Here is a 25,401-nt window from a genome sequence, read left to right as displayed (position 1 = left end):
TTTAACACATATCACAACTGGTATTTGCTCAATGTATTATCCTGATTATAATATATGATAGCAACTTATTTATAGATAATACATGTCATATATATATATATATATATATATATACTATATTAATAATAATGCTCCATGAGAATAATAGTGAAGGATAGATTTCAAATGTTTAAGGCCTATTGGTTGTTCAACATTTGATTTCATTGATTGGAACCATCCAATCGAAGCTACAATCATTAGCAAGGACGACTCCACATTAATGTGATCCTTTGTTTCTGTGCTAGAACCTGATAAACTAAAAAGAGAAAAAATTGTTAAACATGTTCATGAGAAATTGGAAGTATTGTTACCAATGGTCCACTCAATTGTAGTCATTTGCAAGCTAGAATTTTGGATGTCAATTTTTTGAAGTATGCACATTGCTTTTGCCTAACCTTATCTGTGGCAATTCTAATTCAACATCACCACTAACCCGAGAAGATAAAAGGAAAAGAGAAGCGATATTGGTCATATCGAATATTCATATCAAGTGTGAGCAATATTGGCAAGGGATTCAAAATCATGTCTAGTATCTTTTGGTTTGAATATATTTTTGCTATGTTTAGGATTTCTTATTTATATTATATCATTTTGTCATGTATGGTTTTAGTTTTATATTTGTTTAAGCAATCATGAAACCGCATCAAAAGTAGATATTGATTTTTAATCTTTGAAAATCACTGAGAATGGATTCATTAGCAAGTTTGTAGGTGTCATATTAAGGTAATGAAATGTCCCAAGCAGAAATAAAAGACAAAATGTGATGTCCCCCTTTTGAAGAACTTAATAAATAAATAATAATATTAAATAAAATATTATTATGAGAATGACAATAAATAATAAATAAATAAGAATGAAGATAAAAATAAATAAATAATGACAAATTGTAATATAATAAATCCGAGACCTACAATTTTATTCACCAATAGAATCACTTAAATATACAAATTATTTAGATTATATATATACATATATATCCTGATATAACATTTTAATATTTTAATTATTACAATTTTAATGTTCTAATATTGTAAAATAATCATTTTTAATTAATTAACACCTAATATAAAAGATTAAACATCAGTGACATCTTTACTATTTTAATATGATAACTTTTATAAGGCTTTTGTGGGGCCAACTTCTAAAGGGAGGTTTTATCCAAGTCATTGGAATTAAAACTGACAATAAAACACAAAGCTGCCACTTCCAAGAATAAAAATTGGAATAAAAACTAGCAAAGCGTAAAACTCACACTAACAAGTGAAGGTGTCAATACATTAGGCACAACTGATCAAAGAGGAGACGAAGATACATATTTTATATTTTTTCAGAAAAGATGATAAATAAAATAATTCATTGATAACTTTTTATAGACATCTAAGAATTAATAGTAATACCAAGTAGCAGCATATCATATGGCCAAATTTTATGGCCTTTGAAACCACGCACAACTTCATGCCAGTCACCATTTAACAATTTTCACTTAAGGGAGAAATTAGGTATTTGGCACATTTTTGTTTATTAGAAGTGTTTGAAAATAAATAAATTTCTTTTCTGTTTTTGCAGGGACTTGCAGAGTTAATGGCTTAGATTCATTAAGTTGCTTGAAAAAACTTGCCAGAAACAGTTTTACACTTCCATTTAGAAAATGTTTGCCTTCATTGAACATTGCAAAAGTTATCTTTTAACTGCATAGTCAGACTAGAAAAAATGGCAATCCCTTGCATATTATTTTCTTAAATCATTCTTTAGCGAGCATCTAAATAATTGCCTTATAAGAAATTTTATGTTATGATATTTGTTTTTACACTATATCCAATTTGTAGATTGAGCTATTTTGACTTGTTCCTTCCACTGCAGAATAGTAGAGCACCTCAAACAGTTTGGAGATGTATTTACAGTACACAGTCTTGAAAGCCCGAATGCCATGTTTATGAATGAAACTCACATCAATAGATTTGTCACTCTTCACCATCAACTGAAAAGTGCAGATGAGAGGACTGAAGCAGTAGGAGTTGCAATTAAGTGGTTAAATAAAGCAGGAATAATTCTTGGTTTACGAAATGAGGTGGCATACTTTTTCAACTTTATTTCTGTTGTTTCTGCTAGTGATATTTCATATCTAGAATCTAAAACTTGATTCGGTGTTGTCTTAAATCCTAGGAGGTGTATTTTTTGAAGGATAAGATCTATTAATCTAGTGAGTTGGCTTAGTTTTCAATTAAACAGTTCTGCTAGTGTTCATCAGCCAATTTAGTTATTCTTCTTAATGACAACATATTCTCTACTTAAATTCACATTGAAGATTGCATGGAAAGCATTCAAACACAAACACTACTTAGAATGGAAAAGTGTACAATACAAATTGGCTTAATTTTCAATTAATTCTGTTAGTGTTCATCAGCCAATTTAGTTATTGTACTTAATGACAACATAGTGTCTACTTAAAGTCACGTTGGAGTTTGCATGGCAAGCATTCAAACACAAAACACAACTTATAGTGTATAACAGTATAATACAACTGTAATTGCTTATGTTTACTATGTTGTTATATGTTAGAACAGTTAAACCCGGTGGTCCTATCATTTGGAGGCGAATTACTATTTTCGTTGGAGCGTGCGGCTGTTCCATATTTTGGTACCAAGGTGAATCCTTTTCACATTTATGTCTTGTGAATTACCGTACAAATACATATGATCATAATTCAGTACTTCATGTTAATTGTTTTTACATTATGAATAAATGATAGATGTATCTATCAGGTTGAACGAGTTCACATTTGTCATAGTTTGGTTTTATTTAACCATATTTTGAATATGGTTATCATTTAAAAAATGAAGTGGGCATTGAAATAAGCAGTATCTTTCATAAACAGGTGTATTAATCTTGTCCATTTTAAAGTTGTGTAGGTGAATAAATCAAGACCTGGTATGTGAAACCAAAAGTATTTGTAATAACCCCACTCATCTTGCTACAAAGACCAGTCATGCATTAGTCATATATTTTAAATACTTGCTGTTTGGTATGTCCTAACATATATGCATTTCACTGGCAGTTATGTATTAACAAAGACAGCATATGTGCTGCAAGAAATGAAATCAGTATGAACACAACATTTTTTATAAATCTGTGACCTTAATTTGCATAACCAGATGTGAAATATTATTGGCAATACTCAGAATAGCAATGTCACAGGCTTAGTCAAATTGTTAGAAATAGATAATACTGAGAGGGGGGTGGGGCGGGGGGGTGAATCAATATTCTACAAACTTTTGCCTACAGTTGAATATTGTTAATCACTTTATAACTTGCATATGAAAGTAAATCAACAATGTTGAACAGTAAATATAACCATGCACATAGATAACTCATAACACCAATATTTGTTAATTAGGGAAAACCTGGCCGAGGGAGAACCCCGGTGGGGATGATTCCCACTAGATGATTTACTAAACAATAGGATCCTGTTAAGGATATTGACCCTGTTAGGAGTCTAAAGTACATATAGTGTCTCGAGTCCCTGTTAGGAGACTAGGCCTTGTTAGAAGCCTCAACCTTGTTAGGAGTTGGTAGAACACATACAATGTATGCAAGAAGAGCCCACTGCCCTAACATGCAATAATACAATTTCAGTTCTTCACAAGAATAGATATACATACAATACTTTCTGTCTGCTGTACTTTGCACTTGTTCTGATCATACATTAGAATTCACATCACATGAGGCTTGTAGATAGTTCTCACAATAGTTCGCATGTCATATACATCTCACATATGGCACCCATGACTTCTTAACTGCGCAAGATAAGATCTTTACTTATACCTTGCATATTTACAAAACTTTCCTCAGTCGGCCTTCGTGTCTTCACACACTTGACATATATAAAATAACTTATGGAATAATATCCACATAGTCGGCTTGTCATAACTTAGTAATTATTTCGTAACCAAAATAATTCCTAAGGCCATACAATCCAAATCTTCGCTATGCTCTGTTCTGCATTGTTAAATACCCGCACTGGTATTTTAATCATAACTCACACCGTACTATCTGTACACATCTGCGCATTGGCACACGTCATCATGATACTATCATGAAGCTTCCCTCAACTGTGCATAAGCTAACTCTCAATGAATCGTCCATACACTTAACATCTGTTCTTTGTGTTGCTGTAAACTGTCTAACACTTAGACAATTTTCTAAGTCTAAATGCATAAATGAAATGCTGAATGTATGTTGCCATAAATGACAATCATCAAGACATCTATCTGACCATATTGCCAACAATCTCCCCCTTTTGGCATTGATAACGACATTGGGGAAAATTGGCTAAGTCCCAAAATGATGTCATACATAACAAAACAAATAAAAGTAAGTACACACAATTGCCTTCAAAACATAACAATTTTATTCATATTTTGGTGGATCATTACATTCCTTATCACTCCTTTACATTGATACACAAGTACATTAGTGTACTCCCCCTTACTATACAATTTTCCTTCTACATAATACCCCCCCTTTGACATCAATGGCAAAGGTGCCAAAAACTGTATCCACAAAACTTTGTTACCTTCTGTTGATCAGCTGGTCATTTTGGAAATGCAATTGGAAAAAGCATGATTCAGCTTGTCAAAGTCCTTCTTCTAGTTCACTTTGATTGTATCAGATATACTGATGAATGTGCAAAGTGCATAAGATGCCACTTCAACTGCGTTCAAGTCAGTATAGGAAAACTTATCATAGGATGTCTTAGCTGCAAGACAATCCTTCAACTGCCTTTGCAAAATGACAACTTTGGATGATAAGTATTCTTTGAGAACAAAGAATCTCCTTGATACCTTTTCCTTGTCAAATTCAATGCTTCTGATAGCATTGTGGATCTTTTCTATCTCAGATTTGAAATCTTCAATTCTGGCCTCTGGTTGCTGCAATCTTGTGGTGAGTACATGAAGCTCACTCATTTGGCCTTTGATTTTGTTATTGGTACATCCCAAATTTTGCCCTAAGTTTTAAATTGATCATAGCCGTTGGTTTAATGAATTATTTCTTTCTTGATTATGTGAAACAAGTTAGTTTATTATAGACGTCGTATTAATTCATTTCCTTCTTGATCATGTGAAACAAGTTAGTTAGTTATAGATGTCGTATCAATTTATTTCCTTCTTGATCATATGAAACAAGTTAGTTAATTATAGACGTTGTATCAATTTATTTCCTTCTTGATCATGTGAAACAAGTTAGTTAATTATAGATGTTGTATCAATTTATTCTTTCTTGATCATGTGAAAACAATATAATAGAAACTTAAATAATCTAAATTAAAAATATAAAATTCATACCTTTGAAGATTTATTAATGGAATTTCTTATTTAATCATTATTATACACCCTTAAAATACGAACACATGTATATAAAAATGAGGTGACACCATTAAATTATAAGTTTATAATCTAATGATGTCACTTCACCAATACGTACACATGAACGTTTATAAGAATGCATAATAATAATAAAATAAAATAAAAATAGAACTCTTCAACTTCTTATTCTTTCCCTCTTTATTTCTTTCTTTTTAAAATTCGATTTGAGAGGCATTCGAATGGCCTTCTTTATAACTGAAGGTAGCCGAAGAGCCAAGCAACCATTTTTATAGTCTCTTTGTTCGTATTTGCCATAACTATTTCCTCTTTGCAATTCCGTAACTCTTCTATTCACCTACTTATACGTTTAAGCTAGGAAAAGAGATTCTGAGATTAATATTGGCTTCATAAGCTTGCCATTCGGTTTCCTTTCTTCTTCACGTCAACATCCAACTGCGAGATCATAAGAAGGGAAGTGCGAAATCCATTATTTTCGGCCGCGGAAGGAAGGAATAGTCCGATTACAAGTCACATAAGATTTGCTAAGTCTAGCAGAAATGTATTGAATTCATTACTTCCTTTTAATCTTAATGCCATGCCAGTCAGTGTCCTATTATGATCATTTTTTCATGTTAAAGTAAATGCTGTTGCCAAATTTTATAAAGTTTGAATGGAGTATGCAAATATATTTTTAAACATAGCTTTCTCGTCGGAATTCATAGGGTCTGATATCATGTCACCTGCTGTTCACTAACCATAAGTTGTCTCAACTAGGGATATGGAAGATGGAATAATAATAAAAGCCATGGAATAAAGAACCTGCCAAATTTATTCTTTTTCCTTTTTATACATCATACAAAGATGTTAATAATATCATGAAGACCAAACACCAAGGAAATCACTAGCAAGGATGCCATTAATGGTGATGAGGTGAAGATAATCTGCAAGAAACAAGATTGAAATCAAATAACTAAGTAACAAACATATATAATGGCTCATGCATGTCCTAATGATGAAACTAGTTGTCAAGTCGAGTGGTGGAGATTGGGTTTACAAACCCAACTTTGAAATCCTTGGCTAGGGTAGATATAGGTAGATGTGTCGAACATGAGATCTTTTTGTTTGTCCAGATGCTTCAGTTATTCAGGAATAACTGATGGGACACTCAAACCACCAGATTACTCAGATAGTTGGACCTAAGAACATCCCAAGCCTGATCCCAAGGTAGGGAGGGCCGTTCTATTAAGTTAGGATGTGTGGGGATAAGTATGGTCCGTGGTTGGGAGGTTAAGCCTATGTCAATGCTTCTCCTTTCACCAATGTCGAGGCTTGAACAATAAGACAAAGGGAATTCTCTATCATATCTGTATGTTCTTTTGCACTTTACCTTTGGAATCATGGAAGCATAAATAGATAGTGTAGAATATATGCGAGAATATATTAGATATTTAAAATGGTAGTTGCTACTTTATTTTTTCAGTTGAACTTGTTAGATTGATTTAAATGGTATCATTTATTTCGTTTACATCCATTGAATTTAAAATGCAATTTGATTAGGTAGCAGTTACTCCTTTCTAGTTATAATTAGTTAAAGGAAATCATTGTCATATGAAAGGGATTAGTTGATAGTTAAATACTGTTTTAAATTTGTTAAGAAAATTCGTATTTTACTTATGATATTAGAGTGTTGGGTTCGACACTGAACCTAGGGCACACTACCTTCTTGAAACTTGAAAGGATTCTGGACTGACTACAGGTTACGTAAAACACCTTGCAAGAAGACTCGACTCCCCATCTTTCCCTATCTCATTAAAAATATGACTAAATATGATTACACCTGTTGTTCTATACCTTGAGATAATGAAACTTTGAATCAGGCAATTCAGTGGATGAAGAAAGAAAGAGTCAAGCGGATTCCTACTAGCAAAGTAGCATATAGAAACAAGCTGATTCAAAGCTGGAACGCTCGGTAGAGCAATCCTCTCTTACAGTTTCATAAATCCTAGATGGTGTGGGATATGTACCAAGCTGAACCAAAATTAAGTGCTGCAAAGCAAGATTAAATGTTATGTTGATGTAAACATCTGCAAGAGAGGAAATTTTGTAAATAAGGTTGCTTTAAGTGAAGCAACGAAATAATAAATTAAATTAAGTTATTTGACATCATGTGTTTGTAAGATTTTTTTTTTTTGTAAAAGATCTCTACTTTTCACATAATTGAGACAATTGTAAATTAATAGGTGGGAACTATAAACATAAAAATAAACAACAATGAGAACATTGTAAATCAAGACATAATACGTGAGAACCCTCAATCTTCAAATCAATTGCTACTCCAAATCTTATAGGAAACACAACTAAAGCTAGAAACCATGGAAAAAAGAATGAGCGAAATGGCAGCCCAGATAGGGCAGAATCGTGAGGAAACTCAAACCTCACCACCACCTAGAGCCAAGACAAAAGTCTCAGAGCATAACAAAACTCTCTCTCCCAAGCAATTGAAGAAACAAAAGAAGAAAGAGATAGTGGCTGATTTATCAGCAGACATTAAGAAAATAAAACCACCTAAGTTTTCCGGTTCTGAGTCCGAGGAGGAAGCAAAAGCATGGTTAACTGAGATGGAACAATATTTTGAGATTAAGAATTTCTTTGAAACCCCAAAGACAGTTTGGGGAATGTATCATATTACCGGAGAAGCTGCAACCTGGTGGGGAAACACCAAGGTTGAACAGAACATAAGAACCACTGAGATCACTTGCGAAAAATTTGTGAACATATTCCGGAAATGTTGGCTGCCACAAACCTTTTATGATCAGAAGCTTGTAGACTTTCAAAACTTAAAACAAGGAGACATATCAGTACATAAGTACTAGGAGAGGTTCACTCAATTGCTAAAATACATGCCACCTTATCAGCAAGGCACCAATTTAAAGGTGAGGAAATTCATCATGGGATTGAACAATAGGATAGGAGGAGCTATTGATCTTCTCCCTCCCTGAACCATGGAAGAGGCCCTAGAGAAAGGTGTTCGGCAAGAACACAAGATCAGAAAGGATGACTCCATTCGAGACAACAAAAGGAAGACAACTTGGAATTCAGATGATGCTGATTTCGGGCCTCAAAAAAAGCAATTTAAAGATTACAAAAACAACAAACCAGAGTTAAAGGGCAATGGGGCTAAGGATGCCAAAAGCAAGTATTATATGAATAAAAATAACAGGAATAATGAAAAGAAAGGACCACCAGGAGGATTTGTGGAGATCATTATGTAAACTAGTGTCCCAGTAAACTCAACGTCAGCCAACCACAACGACCACCTTTACAGCAACAACAACAAGTCTTTCAGTAGCGGATTCATGCAGCTCTGGATAATAGGCAGGCAGAACAATAGATAGGCCCCATTGAAACTCAGAGTAAGATCTACAAAAACTCTATGTCCATATTAATTGATACTGGAGCATTTGAATGTTTTATATCACCTAGACTGTTAAGTAGGTTTCCGAAAAGATCTAGTTTTATGGCAAAACCATGGACAATTGAGTATGCGAACCAGTCAAGGGCTAAGGTAGAGCAATGCCTATTTGAAGCTTAGGTTGACTTCTCGAATTTTTTGAAAATTGTTGAGGTTAAGTCTTAAGAAAAATGGTGGCAAGAATGAACTAGAACTGAAAACCAAGAATGCAGACCTTAGATCCTAGTTAAGTCAAGTTACATCTGAACTTGATGCTATCAAAATTGAACATGCAGAATTAGAAAAGTACAATATCATTGTGATAGGAGAATTGACACAAGCTAAGAAAAAGTTAGAGAAATGCTATTCTAGTAGTGAAAAGATAGATCGACAAATATTTCCCCAGAGACCTTATGAGAAGACAGGACTTGGATATCTGATTGGAGAGAAATCAGCCAAGAAAGTTGAAATCAGAAGAGAATTAGATCTAGTTACTGAATACCCTAAGGAATTTGATTTGAGTAAGGTAGAATCAAAGCACATCTACTGAAGTATTAAAGGAAGTAGAATCAATTGATTTGATAGCAAAACATGTTGAACCTAAGAAAACAGACCAAGTCGATAAACCTAAGCAAGATGAACCACTCAAGGAAGTAAGACACGAGTTTAGAGGCAGATGCTTCATATGTAATGAGGTTGGTCACATGAAAAGAGATTGCACAGCTAAGTCTTTTAAAACCATTACTAATTTCAATTCTTATAATTGTCATGGTTATGGACACAAGGTAGTAGAATGTAAGAAACCTAAGTTTGATGGTAATAATGCAAATAGTAGAATGTTTAGGAATACTAACCTTGTAGGTAATGAAAGAGGAAGATCACAAAACAAATCCAATGATGGAGAGACATCTAACGAAGAGAAGAACCAGTTTGTGTGTTACAAGTTTAACAATCCTGGACACATTGCAAGGAATTGCAGAGCACCTAAGAATCAAAAAGGAACTAATCAGAGAAGAAATGCACTTGAATGTCAGTTATGTAACAACTTCGGACATAGTGAAATATTGCAGAATGGACAGAAGGAACTTTAACATGAACCCTAATAACAGAAGGAACAACAACAAAAATGACAAATAGAATGATAAGGGCAATGACAACAGTGAGAAGGAAGCAATTAAGGAACATGTTGATGAATTCAAAGATGCATTTGTGATAGCTAAAGATCCAGAAAGCTCTTATATAGTTTTGGAGGAACATAATTTTGATGCACCTGATAAGACAGTGAGTTCATAGATTGTTTGTGAATCATCCTACCTAAATTAAGTAGTTTCAGTAGAGGCAGTGCATCAGTTGGCCAGAACTGATGTTAGAGAGAGAGAGAGATGGACGTTGTGCAGTTAACAAGAGCTTAAGGACATAGAGAGAAGACTATGGTCAAGTATGCAAGTCTTGATATGATCGCAATGAGCAGGAATTGAGAAATCAAGCTTAATGGTAAACAAAAATAGTATATGAATCTGTGATAGATACACATTTCATGCACAGTGCAATTTGAAATGATTTAAGGATCGCAAGTAAGATTACGTGTACCATTTGTTCATGCGAAGTGTCTTGAGCGAATTGAAGAGTGATTTGAAATTGAATTGAAGTGCAAAGTAAAGTTTGAGAAGTGGAAAATTGCAATAGCTAGAAAACGTCAGAGATAACGACATGTATAGGATGATGAAGAGTTTCCAGTCTAGAACGAAACAAAGGTATAGAATACCTCCCTCTATGGTAGAGAAGTACAAGGAAGAGCTATGCTTCATGGCGGAAACAAAAAACACCTGCATGGAAGTTGTAGTACCAAGAGTGAAATTTATAGAGTAGATGGGATATGAGATGAGCGTAGAGCTCATAGAAGGGTATGCGCAGATTATACTTGAATTTGAGGACACAGGGTGCCCTAGATGGGGAACATATGAGGAGTAAACAAGAATAGTTCAGTCTGAACTACATAGAAAAGAAAGAAAGAAAATAGTAGAAAAGGAGATAGATTCCATCCTTAAGGAATTGGGCATTACTAGGAAAAAGTTTGATGAGATAAAAGGTATTGCGCTGGAGATGAAAGCCAGTGGACAGATTGAAGTGTTGGCAGCAACTCCCATTGTTTTTGCAAGACCTTCAGAAGGTGACAGTACAACCTGGTTCACAGGTCCCTATTGCGCCTTATGCAACAGTTGCACAAGTTCAACCAGTTAGAACAAGGAATGAATGACCTAGGAAGTAGACAGAGGTGGAAGCACTTGTAACGTAGAGAAAGTTTGAGAGATTGGTAAGGGTAAAGCAAGAACTTGCACCATCAGCCAAGAAAAGGGTCAAGTAGACCACCAACAGACTAGGAAAAAGGAGAAAGACAATGCAAGTAAGTAATTCAGAGAGTTCTGAGGATGAAGATGGAGATAAACCTGTTGAACAAGATGCGCAGGAAGCCAGAACAACAGCTAGAAAAAGAGCTTGGAAACCCAAGGTAGAGAATCTGAACATGCAGAGAATTAATGATGATAATTTTGTACAGTTAAATAAGTAATATAGTATGTATAGCAATATGGATAGAAGGTAGTTAGAGAAGGCTATTATAAGGAATATGATTTTGAGGAACAAGGAGTTTGAGGATATACAGAATAAGATACCTGAAGACCTATACATTAGGTTAATTAATAGGAGGAAGAGAGTGTTAGAAGAGGATCTAAGTATGAGGATCACATCAATAAATAAACTACGTGATGTTAACTCCAAGGAGGACTTAGACAGAATTTTGAAGGGTATTAAGCCCTTGCTGAGGAACAAAATAAGAGCAATTCTTCTGATGGGAGGCAATTATGAGGATGTAAGGAAAGAAATAGAGGAGGCAATTGTAAAATATATGACTACAATGGCAAAGGTGAGTGCGCAGTCAAAACTTGACCACCCAGTATATGTGCAAGTCTATACACCTTCTAGGGAAGAGGAAGAAGCAGAGGAGACATAACAGGCACTTTCACCACCTCACATTGTTATGGGTACTGAATCCATGCAAGTGGATAGGACGCACATAACTGTAGACACAAAGGAAAATCCTTTTGCAACATTTGGCCAACCCATTGTTGGCAATATCACTGCATACACTAGCTTTGATACCATAGATAATACTAAGAGTGGGGGGGGGGGGTGTTTGAATTAGTATTCTACAAACTTTTGCCCACAACTAAATATTGTTAATTACTTTATAACTTGCATATGAAAGTAAACCAACAATGTTGAACAGTAAATATAACCATGCACATAAATGACTCATAACACCATTATTTGTTAACTAGGGAAACCCTGGCCAAGGGAAAACCCCGGTGGGGATCATACCCACTAGATGATTCACTAACAATAGGATGTTGTTAAGGATATTGACCCTGTTAGGAGTCTATGAAGTACATATAGTGTCTCGAGTCCCTGTTAGAAGACTAGGCCTTGTTAGAAGCCTCAACCCTATTAGGAGTTGGTAAAACTCATATAATATATGCAAGAAGAGCCCACTACCCTAACATGCAATAATACAAATTTCAATTCTTCACAAGAATAGATATACATACAATACTTTCTGTCTGCTGTACTTCGCACTTGTTCTGATCATACATCAGAATTCACATCACATAAGGCTTGCAGATAGTTCTCACAATAGTTCACATGTCATATACATCTTACATATGACACACAACTTCTTAACTTTGCAAGATAAGATCTTTACTTATACCTTGCATATTTACAAAACTTTGCTTAGTCGTCCTTCATTTCTTCACACACTTAACATCATATAAAATAACTTATGGAATAATATCCACATAGTCAGCTCATAAAATAATTCCTAAGGCCGTACAATCCAATTCTCTGCTATGCTCTATTCTACACTGTCAAATCCCACACTGGTATTTTAATCATAACTCACACCATACTATCCGTACACATCTGCGCATTGGCACACGTCATCATGATACTGTCATGAAGCTTCCCTCAACTGTGCATAAGCTAACTCTCAACGAGTCGTCTGTACACTTAACATCTGTTCTTTGTGCTGTTGTAAATTGTCTAACACTTAGACAATTTTCTAAGTCGAAATACATAAATGAAATGCTGAATTTATGTTGCCATAAATGACAATCATCAAGACATCTATCTGACCATATTGCCAACATAAACTTCATCCGTGATCTCAAGTTTTCGCAAATTTTTATTCTTGCTGAACTTTATCTGAATTTTATGATATTTATGTGATAGTGTTTTATTTTAAAATAATATTGGGTTATTTAGTTAATATTTTTAATAATGTTAAAGTATTTTGGCTATTTTCAATTTTGTGGATATATTATTTATATTTAATAAATTTTACAAGGCAAATGTAATGCTGATTTTTTTTGTTTGAATTTTTTACCTTTGCAAACTTTATCAGAATTTTACTATTGCCGAACTCAAAAATTCGAACCTTGTGACTTATATGAATACATTGGTCCCAAAATTGCTACATGTAGATACTCAACACCAAATGTCCAAAGAAAATTCCAGATGACTATTATAAAAGCTTGAAGCTGCAACCAAACTGTCTTGACACCTTCAATGTTAATGCTAAATAGTGACCAATTCCAATAGAAAACATCATACCTCATGTTTTTGATATTAAAAGCAGCCAAAACTAGGGGTCTGTCCCTTTACAAACTATCAGAGAATCAACAACAGATTAACAATTGTCAGCAAAATATCAGCAAATGACAGCCACCTAAACTTTCCTCTATCAAAAACACCATAAACATACTAACTATATTTAGACTAGAAGCATCTAATCTACCATAGTCTATGTGAGTCTTAATAAATATCATATAATGCCACACAAGGCTATAGTAAGTAGAGTCTAGAATAAACCCACTGAAAGTAAACACATAAAAAGAACTACTAAGGCCACTAAGGCCACCAAAAACCCCCAAAAACCACTGAACAGGAACCATTATTAATTCTTTTTGCTATTAATGGCTTTGGAAAGCATCATCCTTGCCTAGTCGTTGGTGAGGAGCTTGAAGAGGTCTTAATAATCATCCTTTTCACTCAACTTGCCTTTTGTGGACCTTGTCTTGCAGTAGACAACGGTGAAGGGTTGTGACTCTTCAAAAGGCTTGTGATTATGAAGGGTTTTCACTCTTGGAGAGGCCTGTAATGATGAAGGGTTGTCACTTTTCAAAAGGGTTGTAATTATGAGGGCTGTGACTCTTTGAAAGTTATTAATTATGAAGGGTTGTGACTCTTAGAAAAGGGTTGTGATTGTGAAGAATTGTCACTCTTTGAAAGAGTTGAAATTATGAAGGGTTGTGACTCTTCGAAACAGGTAAATTACAGCTAGTTCCCTTGATCCAAGTCTAGGCAGAGACTATCACATTTTCCTTCTCTTGAAGGTATATGTTACTGGGCCAACTGTCTGTACAGACTGTACAGAACTTAATTTAGATGGTGCACCACTTTGTGTGTCAACTAACATTATTTTCTATGTAAAAATTTCATAAATTTACATTATTTGATGAAGCATTTGTGGCTGCAAATTGATCAAAATAAACATGTAATAGCCGCCTTGCTTCCAGAGACGAGAATTTTTTTTGATATTCTGGTTGACTGGTACTACTTATTAGTATTGATATGACATATGATTTGGGACACTTTCAAGAAAGTGTTAATTCCAAACATGAAGAAATATTAAATATTAAGAACCAGCTTATAGCTTTCTGCTTTTAAAGGAAACTTAAAAAAAATTTAAAATATCTATCTATCTATATATATATATATATTCTTATTTAAAGATGAATATGAAATCATTAGTTTTTTATTTCCTTCTGAATACAACATTGATTGTGGTCAGGGTATGCTTGATTAATGGTCATTGACTATTGGTAGTGCATGATTTTGAATGCAGGCTTATGGTGTTCATATGAATGGATATGTTAATGTTCGTGGTGAAAAAAGACTCTGGATAGGAAAGCGGAGTGAGATGAAATCAACATTTCCAGGCATGCTGGATCATCTTGTTGCAGGAGGGCTGGTACATCAAATATACCCTTTTTTCAATTTTGTAAGAAAGAAAACCATAGAAACTAGTGAATACAATAAGACTATAAATACTAGGATCGCTATGGAATTTATACTGATGTTATTAATTATAGAGCTTAGAAGAGACAGCATGGAAAAAACTGCGAGATCAAGGTGAAGAGTGGAGTTAAAAAGTGTAGAGGGGACCAAATAAAAACCCAAGGACAGGTTGAATTGAGGATCAGAGAACAGAAAAAAAAGTTAATCACAGTTGTTTAAACATCATCTGAAAGAGAACCCAAATACACAAGGGCATTGTTGCGCAGGAAACACAGTGCCTTAGTTAAGAGAAAATGACATTTTTTGTAAGAGAAAAGTTAAAACTCATGACGGGTTTGGGAGTGAATGTTGTGCTCCTTATGTTTAAAAGATTTAATATTTATTCTATTTCTATTATCTTGGCATTGATAATTTTTGCATTGCTTGGACTGAAAACTGATGTTTAAAATCATTTTTATCTATTCTATCGACATTGCTCGAGTCTACTAACTTCATATTTGCTCAGGGAGTTGAATTTTATGTGGAAAAATTTGCAATTCTTGATGCTTGTCTTAGAAATAGCCAGATGCGAGAAAACTGTCAGCAGGGATATTATAAATTCCATGATCCTTGGAAAATAAACAACAGATTTTTGATTTAAATAATTTCTTGACAGTTTTGAGCGATTAAGTTGTGCTTTCCTAGTTGGCATGTTTCCCTTTATTCACTGTTTGTAGCATAGTTCAAAATATCTCTCATTTATCTGTGATAAGTCTACTTAATGCGATATTATTTCGCTCCCGAGAAGTAATGTCAGCTTATCTCAGATAAGTCATCACACAGAAGTTTCAAAATATCTCAGAGAACTTGGTAAAATATTGACAATATTTCTCTATTTTATCGCAATAAATAGAAAACTTATCGTCTGATGGCCTAGAAAAGGGATAAACACATTTTTTATTATTGGAAAAACAGATTTGGAGTTCCCGATATCTTCTTGAGAAGGGGCAAAGGGGAGAAAGAAGGTTCCATCCGGATTAAAAAATTAAAAAAACAGATTTTTGACTGGAAAAACAGATTTCAAGTTCCCGATATCTTCTCCAGAAGTTTTGGACTTATCTCTGATATTTTCTGATATCTTTTTTTGGCCCTTGGCAATAAGCTGCCGATAACAATATTTTGAACTATGGTTTGTAGGCCTCTGTTTTTATGCTTGAATAATAAGATGGTTGGTGGTTTAAATCACCTTCAAGCTGAATTTTTTCTGTATACCCTTACTTGCAACCAAATGAATTCCATAAGAACAAGTCATCAATTCAGCAAGTTTGTTTGTGTTGGAAATTGCTTCCATTGATGCCCAAGGTGTTTGAAGACCAATATTAGGAGATAGATTTTGCCAAAGTTATGGCCACTGTTTTCGAGTTTTGTTCAACAGTTAGGCAAGTTAAAAATATTAAAATGCATAGTTATTTATACTTAGATGACCCATGTTTGGAGAAGGAAACAAATGGAAGTTATCGTGCAATACAATGGAAGACCTCCCATTAATGCCACCCTATCATAAGGAAATTTAAAATGCACTATAATATTGTTTTTATGGGGACAACCCTTTACGAGGTGCACCCTAACTTGGGGGCTGCAATTAATACAAATGAAAAACTTTTTCTTGGGCTCACCTCATTTGGATGAGGACCCATTTTGATCAAGGAAATAAAAACTTAATAAAAACACTTACATGTTATCTTGGCTGACCAACATATAGGGTTGCATCTATTACAAAGTAATTGGAAAATCTTTGCTTGATATTAACAGAGACCTAGAGGTCAATTTATACAAGAGGCCGAACAATGTTTCCTTAGAAAACAATTGTAAAGAATAGAAACATTCTATTCTAGAAACAAAAAGCTAAATATTAGAAATATTCTAATATTTAAAGAAGATTACAATAGATAACCATTAGAAACTAAACAGAGATAATATAAACTATCTATTATCATAATGCCCTGCCTGAATGGTTAATCTATCTAGAGCATGAAGCTGTTAAAAAGCGTAAAATGTAGAGTATGTCTGCTCAAGAGGCTCCGTACTATTCGCTTGGGCTGTGAACTAGATTGCTTAGATAGGGCAGCTAAGTGCTTCCAACATTCAACCTTCATGTGCCCATACTTGTGGCAATAGTTGCATTGAATGTTGTTTTTCCAGGAGCCTTCTGAATCTAGAGCAGAGGATGTCTACTGATGGTATTTTGGATAATGCTCCAAAACTTTGTAGATGAGCATAATGCTCCAAAACAAACCACAAAAAGCCATGATTTTTAGAGAAAATCAGTAAAAACCCAACATGATTTTTGCGGTGAAAAATCAATCAAAACCCAACATTACAAAGTTTTGTTATTTTAAGGAAAAACAGTAAAACCCAACAAATAATTTGAGGAAAAAATTACAGACCCACAAAGGAATCCCACACAACTTTGCCAATTACAAAATCAAAAACCCATACAAATTTTTTTAAGGGAAATATATGAAAACCCATCAGAAATATTTTTTTTTGTGGAAAAAAATTATGAAAACCCACCAGAAGTTTTAAGGGAGGCAAAACACAGGACTTTGCATAGTAAAGCAACACATGCAAACAACATGCAAGTACATGCAACCCTCAAAAAATAGAGACCCAAAAAATTTGAAGGGTGACTTAGAAGAGAGTTCGAAAAATTCAAAAAGAATATATTGTCAGTTTTTGGATCGGCTAGCTCGAAAATCGAGGCACAAAAATTGAGGCACCTAGAAATAATAGATGACAAACCAATTGAGCTCTTGAAAAACCCATCAAGGATCTGGAATTAGAAAATTTTCTGAACTTGGAAATTAGGGGTTTGAACAAAAACGACCCTACTGCAAAAAAACCACAAAAATTGGTAGAAATGTGTAGAAAAAACAGATGGATCTAGACAGAAATGGGTTGCAGAACCGAACCGGAAGTCAACGGATTCAAATCTCTTGGAACAGAAACCGTAGTCGAATTATAGAGAGTTGGAAGCAGATATGCATGTAAATAATTTTGAAATCAAAAGGCAGATAATTTCAACCAAGAAATCATAATTATTTTCAAAAAAATTTAGAGTGTTGGCTTTGATACCATATTACGAAGTTATTGGAAAATATTTGCTTGATATTAACAGAGACCGAGAGATCAATTTATACAAGAGGCTAAATGATGTTACCTTAGGAAACAATTGTAAAGAATAGAAACATTCTATTCTAGAAGCAGAAAACTAAATATTAGAAACATTCTAATATTTACAGAAGATTACAATAGATAACCATTAGAAACTAAATAGAGATAATAGAAACTATCTATTATTGTAATAGCATCCATCAGATAAAAGGGTGCATTTGCATGTATTAAAAGAAGATTATTTGGGGTTCATTTGAACATGCATTCATTGACTATTATTCCCATTTTGGAGTGGATGTTGAGCAGACCTTGGAGGAGAATAAGGTACATGAATGAGCAAGTTATTGTTAATGCACTAAAGATTCTTTCAATACTATTGTTCCACTATCTTATATGTTTTGTTTGGAAAACTCAATTCCAAGTACTGCAATATACAAAATATATTGGTAGCTAGATGCGTAATAGAACATAAGCAATAGAGGTTATTCGACATAAGGAGCAGAGGTTATTCGACGTACTGATAGAATATACGTTTAATATTCTTTAGATTGCATATTAGCTCTAGCCTTCCTTTCGGCTCAATGCTCTGATCCCATTGTAAGGTCCCTTAAGCAACCTTGCTCTGATGTTTACATTTGCTGCTCAGAAATTTCGTCAAACAATTTGCTTGTTGAACAGAAGATGCTTTCAATACTGTTGTTCCACTATCTTATATGTTTTGTTTGGTGATCTTAGCTCCAAGTATTGCAATAAAAAAATATATCTAGTAGCTAGATGCGTAAAAGAACATAAAGAACATAGGTTATCTGACATTTGCATAATATATATTTAGTATTCTTCAAATTGCATATTAGCTCCAACTTTCCTTTCTATGGAGGGAGCCCTTTTCAATTTATTTCATCCTATAACTCTTATTTCAAATATCAGGAATGTTTATACAACATCTATGAATAGGGACTACAAGTGATCTACCAACATGAACGAATATGCAGATAGCTTCAGTAGTCACTTTTAAACTAGAGCATGTTGTGTTGTTATTTTCAAAACTATAAATGATATTCATTGTTGCTCAACATAGAGATTCCAATGTGCAATCTCAATAAAACAAATATCAAGGAATTATACAACATATGACATGGACATTTAGAAATCTTGAGTCAACAATAGATCCCGATGAAAACAATATTGATGCTGGAGCATCTTGGGTGTAAGGGCAATCTTGCATCACCCAAAAATATTTTTGTATTTGTCTTTTCAATAAGGGTTATTTTGGTGCAGAGTTGCTATTTGTCGAAGCTTACTATTTTTAATAAGTTGGTCGTACGAGCTCAGAATGTTCTAATTTCATTGGTGGAGTTTCATCTTAGATATATTTGCCTGCCATATCATATGTATTGGTGAAATTATTTAGGATTTTGGTATAAAAGCTTTGAGCTCAATTTTGAACGCCTAAGAGGCTCTAAAACGAGGTCAAACCTTGACCGATGGACATGTTGGTTCCCAAAACAATAGATTGGAAATCCAAGAGCCTGCCACTTCTCACATAGGATTCCACAAGTAGCTTTGGCCATCGAATGAGATTCACCTTGATTCCCCTACACTTCAGGGTTCGCTACACCTAGGCAGATAGACCTTCTCCTCGAACCTGATCACTTGGTTAAGAGCTTTTCTAAAGAGAATTTAAGATTTGGAGAGTTCTTTGGTTGGCAAAGTCCTTGAACTTAATTAAAATGAAACTGAATGTTGAGTGTTTGAATGGAATGAATTATATAAGGTTTTAATAATGGATTCGAGGTTTGTAAGAAGGAAGTTGTAGATTTTCTGACTTCAAATATAAATCCAATACTTCAATGATAAAAGGTAGTGCTTTAGCTTATTCAGGCAATAGAGTCAATTACAATGAAGATTATAACGTACAACTTTATAATGTTCTACCCACGTAAACTATAAACAATTTAATAATCAAGACACGACGGATCAAATATATATACGCAATTCTAAACTAGTCCAAATTGTGCTTTAACTCCTAAAGCCGGCAAGACAGACTGGACAAATGATTCAGAAACAATAAAATATTTCACAATATTTGCGATGATCGAGTTTAAAATGCCATAGATGACCTCGATCACTTATCTGACATAATTTGTTTACTAAATTTAAAAAATGATTATAAAGGATAAATAAACTTCAGTTTAAATCTCCATGCCATTTAAATAATTAAAAAAGAAAAAAGTACTTTTATTAATCATTAAAATATAATTATTGGATTTTATATTACAAAGTCATATTTAAAACTCCTTATCCCTCCATAGAAATGAATATGAATACTATTTCTTCTTTGAATGTTGAATGTGTTTTTCCGAATATGTCTTCACTTCTTATTTACATCTTATTCGAAGTTCATGACGTTTCAAATGAAGAATCATACTCTTTCATCTCTAATAATTATAATTTTATTTAACATATTGTTACTTCTAAATAATATGTTAAACTTTGTTAACTTTTTTATTGTCAAAATGCCATTTCACTTGAGTTTCTTTCCGCCATGAAATATGTGTTGAACCTTGCCAAAAACATATCAGGCTACTATATAGTTGATTATCGCTGACTTTGAGCACTTTCTTCCTGTTGCCCCTTCTCGACTTGTTCAAATTTTGAACTCTCCCTTTTGACCGATTTCTCAAGTTGCACCCGATACCATAAATGGATATCATGCTTGACGATTCTACCATAGTCAGAAACGATATGTATATTCCATCGCCCCTATGTATTGTCATAAGCAAATTGATTGATCACTACTGTGGATGAGAAAATGGCTCTTTTGGATATCGTAAACATCCAATCTTTCAACGGCGATTTCCTCTGCCCCTGTGTTGATGTGCTCACAGTGATCTCCCCCTGTGTGGGGCTTTCTCTTTTCACCCCGGAGTTTCTAGCTTTGCCCATAATGTGAAAAGTGACACTAAATGTCTTGTGTTTGTATTTTTCTGAGACACCTGCACACTCAAAGACTCTTCCACACTAATTGATTGTCCATGTCGGAAGGTGTATGAAGACTTTTTGATACATTGAAATCTCCAAACAAGGGTCATTGCGTTTTGGAAATGGGTTGTGCTAGAATTTACAAACACCTATGCAGCTTTGCACTTTCTAGTCTATACTATTTTTGATGTTCATTATCATTTCTTCACTTGACATTCCTCAAATTTCTTAACGGAATCACAATACATACTTTACAAAATCATTCTTTGCCATTGACTTTATTCAAATATGTATGCACTCTATTTGACGTTGCTGCTTCTGTGATAAGGACAATTTATAATCATTCTCTTCTATATCGTGAATCATGTCCATTCCATCGATTTAGCATGTGCGGTGTGTTGTGTTTGATCTTCACTATTGCTGATGTATAAGTGATAACCATCCCAAGGCAAAAACGATGTCGTGTAATTGTTATTGGTGAAGTTGACTACTCATTGGAATTGCAAGGGCATATTTGTTGAGTCTTGTTTTATCACTCATTACAACTCTTCATATCCTCTTGAGTCCATTGTGTCTTCCATAATTGATATCAGCCTTCGAGATATCCTTTGTGATGGATCTGGCTCTTCTCGACTTATATGTTGATTTTCTTACAATCTTTGATTAGTCTTCATATATGAGCACATACTGACATTGACTTTACTTCTTCATAGATATCATTGAATATATCACCAATCATCTTCATCATGATCATTCGTATCCCTGTTTGTCTCCACATCTTTTAGAATTCCATCTCAAATCTCAAACAATGTTTCATAAATGGAGATCCCAATTTTTTGCAAAAAATTGGGACTCCATCAGGTCGCTTGCACAAATTGATGTTGTAGATCAGGAGCTGCTGTTTCCGAAAAGTGGTGCAAAAAATTGGGACTCCATCAGGTTGTGATGTTGTAGATCAGAAGCTGTTGTTTCCGAAAAGTGGTTATAGTAGCCAATCAAGTCTATGGTTAAAAAGTTACGGTCTTCGGAAGTTGGGCTACCTAGAAATATAATTTGTAATTATCTTGAGCCAATTCTATGTAATAAAATATGAAAATTAATATAATTTTAGGATTGGTCAACCTCAAGGGTTAGGGCTAAATATCTAGAACCTTCCCAAGCAGTGGAAAATTGTCTATATAAGGAAGACCCATAGGGCTGTCTACGATAGTTCTAGGTGGTTGTTCGTGGTTTTTCTTACAAAATATTGTAAGGGAAACACCCATGTAGCATTGCATATTGTATTTCTTCAAAATTTGTAATTTCATACTTTTGGAGAATAATAAAAAGCTCATTTTTTGTTCTGCAAATTGCTGTTATTTCCCTTTCCTGTTAGGTGTTTGTGGTATTAAGGAGAGTACCCTTCATCAAGTAGTATCAAAGGAGTTCTTGAGTGTGTAGATAGATTGCCGACTGTGAGGTAGTTTGCACCAGGACCATGGTTTAGGGTTTCAACGATAAGTGCAAAAATGCATCCACAAAGGGAATGTGGTGGAAAAGCCGAAGGTGTGCCCCCTGAGATTAGAGCCCTCCAGAGATGAGTGCAAGCATTGCAAGAAGAGATTCACTGAGGGATGAATCTTGCAGTAAGAGATGAAAGTGAGGATTAACTCAAAAAAGAAGTAATTGTTGATTAGGAAGGAGAAGACAAAGTTTTGAACCAAGAGGAAGAAATGCTTTTTAGGGCCATTTTCAAGACTTAGAAAAGACCTAAGATTGAAGGCTTCACATTTTTGGGAAAACCTTACCTAGAGGAATTGATTGACTGCATCAATGAATTAGAAGCATATTTTGAGTATGAAGATATCGAGGATCATGATGGGGTCAAGTTTGTGAAGGCCAAGCTAAAGGGTCATGTGAAGATTTGGTGGAAGGGGATTCAATTGGAGGGAAACAAAAGAGGATAAGAGAAAATCACAAGATAGGATTAGATGGTAGATAAATTAAAACAACAATTGGTTCCTGTTGATTAAGAGCTTGATTTGCTGAAGAAAATGCAAGGGTTGAAGCAAGCGGGAAGATTTGTTCAAGAGTACACAAAAGAGTTCTACCGAGTCCTCATCAGAATAGGCCATGCAAGAGTTGACAAGGAGACAGTTGCCCATTACCTTAAAGGGTCGAGGCTAGTTATTCAGGAGGAGTTGAGTTTGGTTGGAATGACCGTTATTGAAGAGACATGCTGGTTTGCCCTAAGAGTAGAGGAAACGTTGAACAAGAAGTTTGAGAGCAGGTAAAGTGGAAGAGGCCGTGGTGGAAGATCTAGTGGACAGTCTTATGGAGGTTGAAATGAAGATAAGAAGGATGAGACTAGCAGTAGTCAGAATTAGAGTTCAAACAATTTTAATTGTTTCAATGATTAGAATAATAGAGATCAGAGAGGAAGAGGAAGAGAACAAGGACCAAAGGGTGTTTTCGTGTAACAAGTTTTCACTGTGGAGGTGGTCATAGGGCTATAGTTTAGGCATTGAAGAAGTGGAGACATCATCTTCTTCCTAAGGAGTTTTTTTTGTATATCGATCATCAAGCTTTGCAATATTTCAATAGTCAAGGAAAGTTGAATCTAAGGCATTTGAAATGGGTTGAGTTTTTGTAAAGTTACACATTCGTTTTGAAACATAAAAGTGGGAAATCTCATAGGGTTGTAGATGCTCTTAGTAGGAGACAAATTTCGCTAACAAAGGTGCAGATTGTAGTGGTTGGATTCAAGGATCTCAAGAGTTTGTATTTAGAGGATCTTGATTTCGGAGAAGCTTGGAAAGTTTGTACAAACCTGTTACTCTAGATAGAACCAAGTGGTTGGATTTCATCATCCAAGATGATATGCTATTCAGAGGAAGTCAATTATGTATTGCAAGAAGTTTTATGAGGGAGGATCTCATCAAGGAGAAGCGTAGTGGAGGATTGGTTGGACATTTTGGAGATAAAACCATTGCTCTAGTTAGTGAGAATTATTACTGGCCATAGTTGCAGCAAGATGTCAAGAAGTTTGTACAGAGTTATAGAGTATGTCAGATGACAAAAGAAGTAAAGAAAAATATAGGGCTGTATCAGCTATTGCTTGTACTAGAGAAGCTATGGGAGGATGTTAGCATGGACTTTGTTCTTGGTTTACCAAGGACTCAACAAAGGAACGATTCAATATTTTGTGGTGGTTGATAGGTTTTCAAAGATGACTTAGTTTATTCCTTGCAAGAAGACTAATGATGTTGTGCATGTGGTAGAATTATTTTTCAAGGAAGTGGTGATACTACATGGTCTACCAAAGAGCATCATTTTAGATTGAGACGCTAAGTTTGTTGGGTACTTTGGGTGTACATGGTGGAAGAAGTTAAATACAGATTTGAAGTTCAACTCATTAATTAATCAACAAACCAATGGACCAAAAGAGGTTGTGAATAGGAGTTTGGGAATTGCTGAATTTTTGGTTGAAGACAAGCTAAAGGGATGAGATTTGATTTTAACATAGGCAAAATTTGAATATAATAATTCTATCAACAAGAGGACTGGTAAATCACCATTCTAAATTCTAGATTGAAGTAGTCTCCTAAATTCTTTTGAATTGAGGAAGCTAGACTAGGGAGAGACAAGTAATGCTAAAGCTGAGGATTTTACAGAGCACTTGAAGAACATCCATGAGGAAGCACATTACAAAGATGAATATACAATATAGGGCTAAGGCAAATGAGAAAAGAAGGCAAAGAGAATTTTACGTTGGAAATGAAGGCATGGTTCATTTGGGGAAGGAGCGATTTCCAGTAGCTACATATAATAAGTCAAAATTGAAGGAGTTTGGACCATGTAAGATACTAAAGAAGCATGATTGAGGAAATGCCTATGAAGTAGAGTTCCCACTGAATTGAATATTTCACCAGTATTTAACATTTGCGATCTGATAGAGTATCATTAAGGTGTTGAAGACGAGGTCATAGGAGCGCAATGGAGCATTCTGACAACTACTTCAGCTATAAAGGAGATTGAGGATATACTGGACAGTCGTGTTGGCAGAAGTACACCGAATAGGACATATGAAGAATATATGATCAAATGGAAAGGACGACTTGTAGAAGATTCATAATTGTTGACTAGGGAGGAGGTTAACCATCTTGGTTTTCCTCTGAAAACCTGAGACATGATAGGGTCACTTCTCAAATTACCCTGGGTGTTTAATGCAAGACCATCTCGGGTCACCCAAATATATTTTTCGTTTTTGTCTTTTCAATTAGGGTAATTTCAATGCAT

The 25,401-nt window shown here is 34.5% G+C and overlaps 1 protein-coding gene across 2 annotated transcripts in view; it reads left to right on the top strand.

Moving 5' to 3' along the window:
- LOC149576299 (nudix hydrolase 20, chloroplastic-like) overlaps window positions 1-25,401 on the top strand; it is a 167,925-nt gene that overhangs the window by 68,829 nt on the left and 73,695 nt on the right. For both annotated transcript variants that reach the window (XM_089816751.1, XM_089816748.1), the window contains exons 3-5: window positions 1,900-2,107; window positions 2,604-2,684; window positions 14,816-14,941. In XM_089816751.1, coding sequence (XP_089672877.1) covers window positions 1,900-2,107; window positions 2,604-2,684; window positions 14,816-14,941 — 415 coding nt within the window. The remainder of the gene's footprint in view (window positions 1-1,899; window positions 2,108-2,603; window positions 2,685-14,815; window positions 14,942-25,401) is intronic.

The sequence above is a fragment of the Cupressus sempervirens genome, chromosome 1 (genome assembly GCF_028749045.1).
Source record: "Cupressus sempervirens isolate cs-2001-9-10 chromosome 1, ASM2874904v1, whole genome shotgun sequence".
NCBI classification, from domain to species: domain Eukaryota; kingdom Viridiplantae; phylum Streptophyta; class Pinopsida; order Cupressales; family Cupressaceae; genus Cupressus; species Cupressus sempervirens.
The sequence above is the reverse complement of the archived record's forward strand: the minus strand, read 5'-3'. Positions and strand labels throughout refer to the sequence as shown.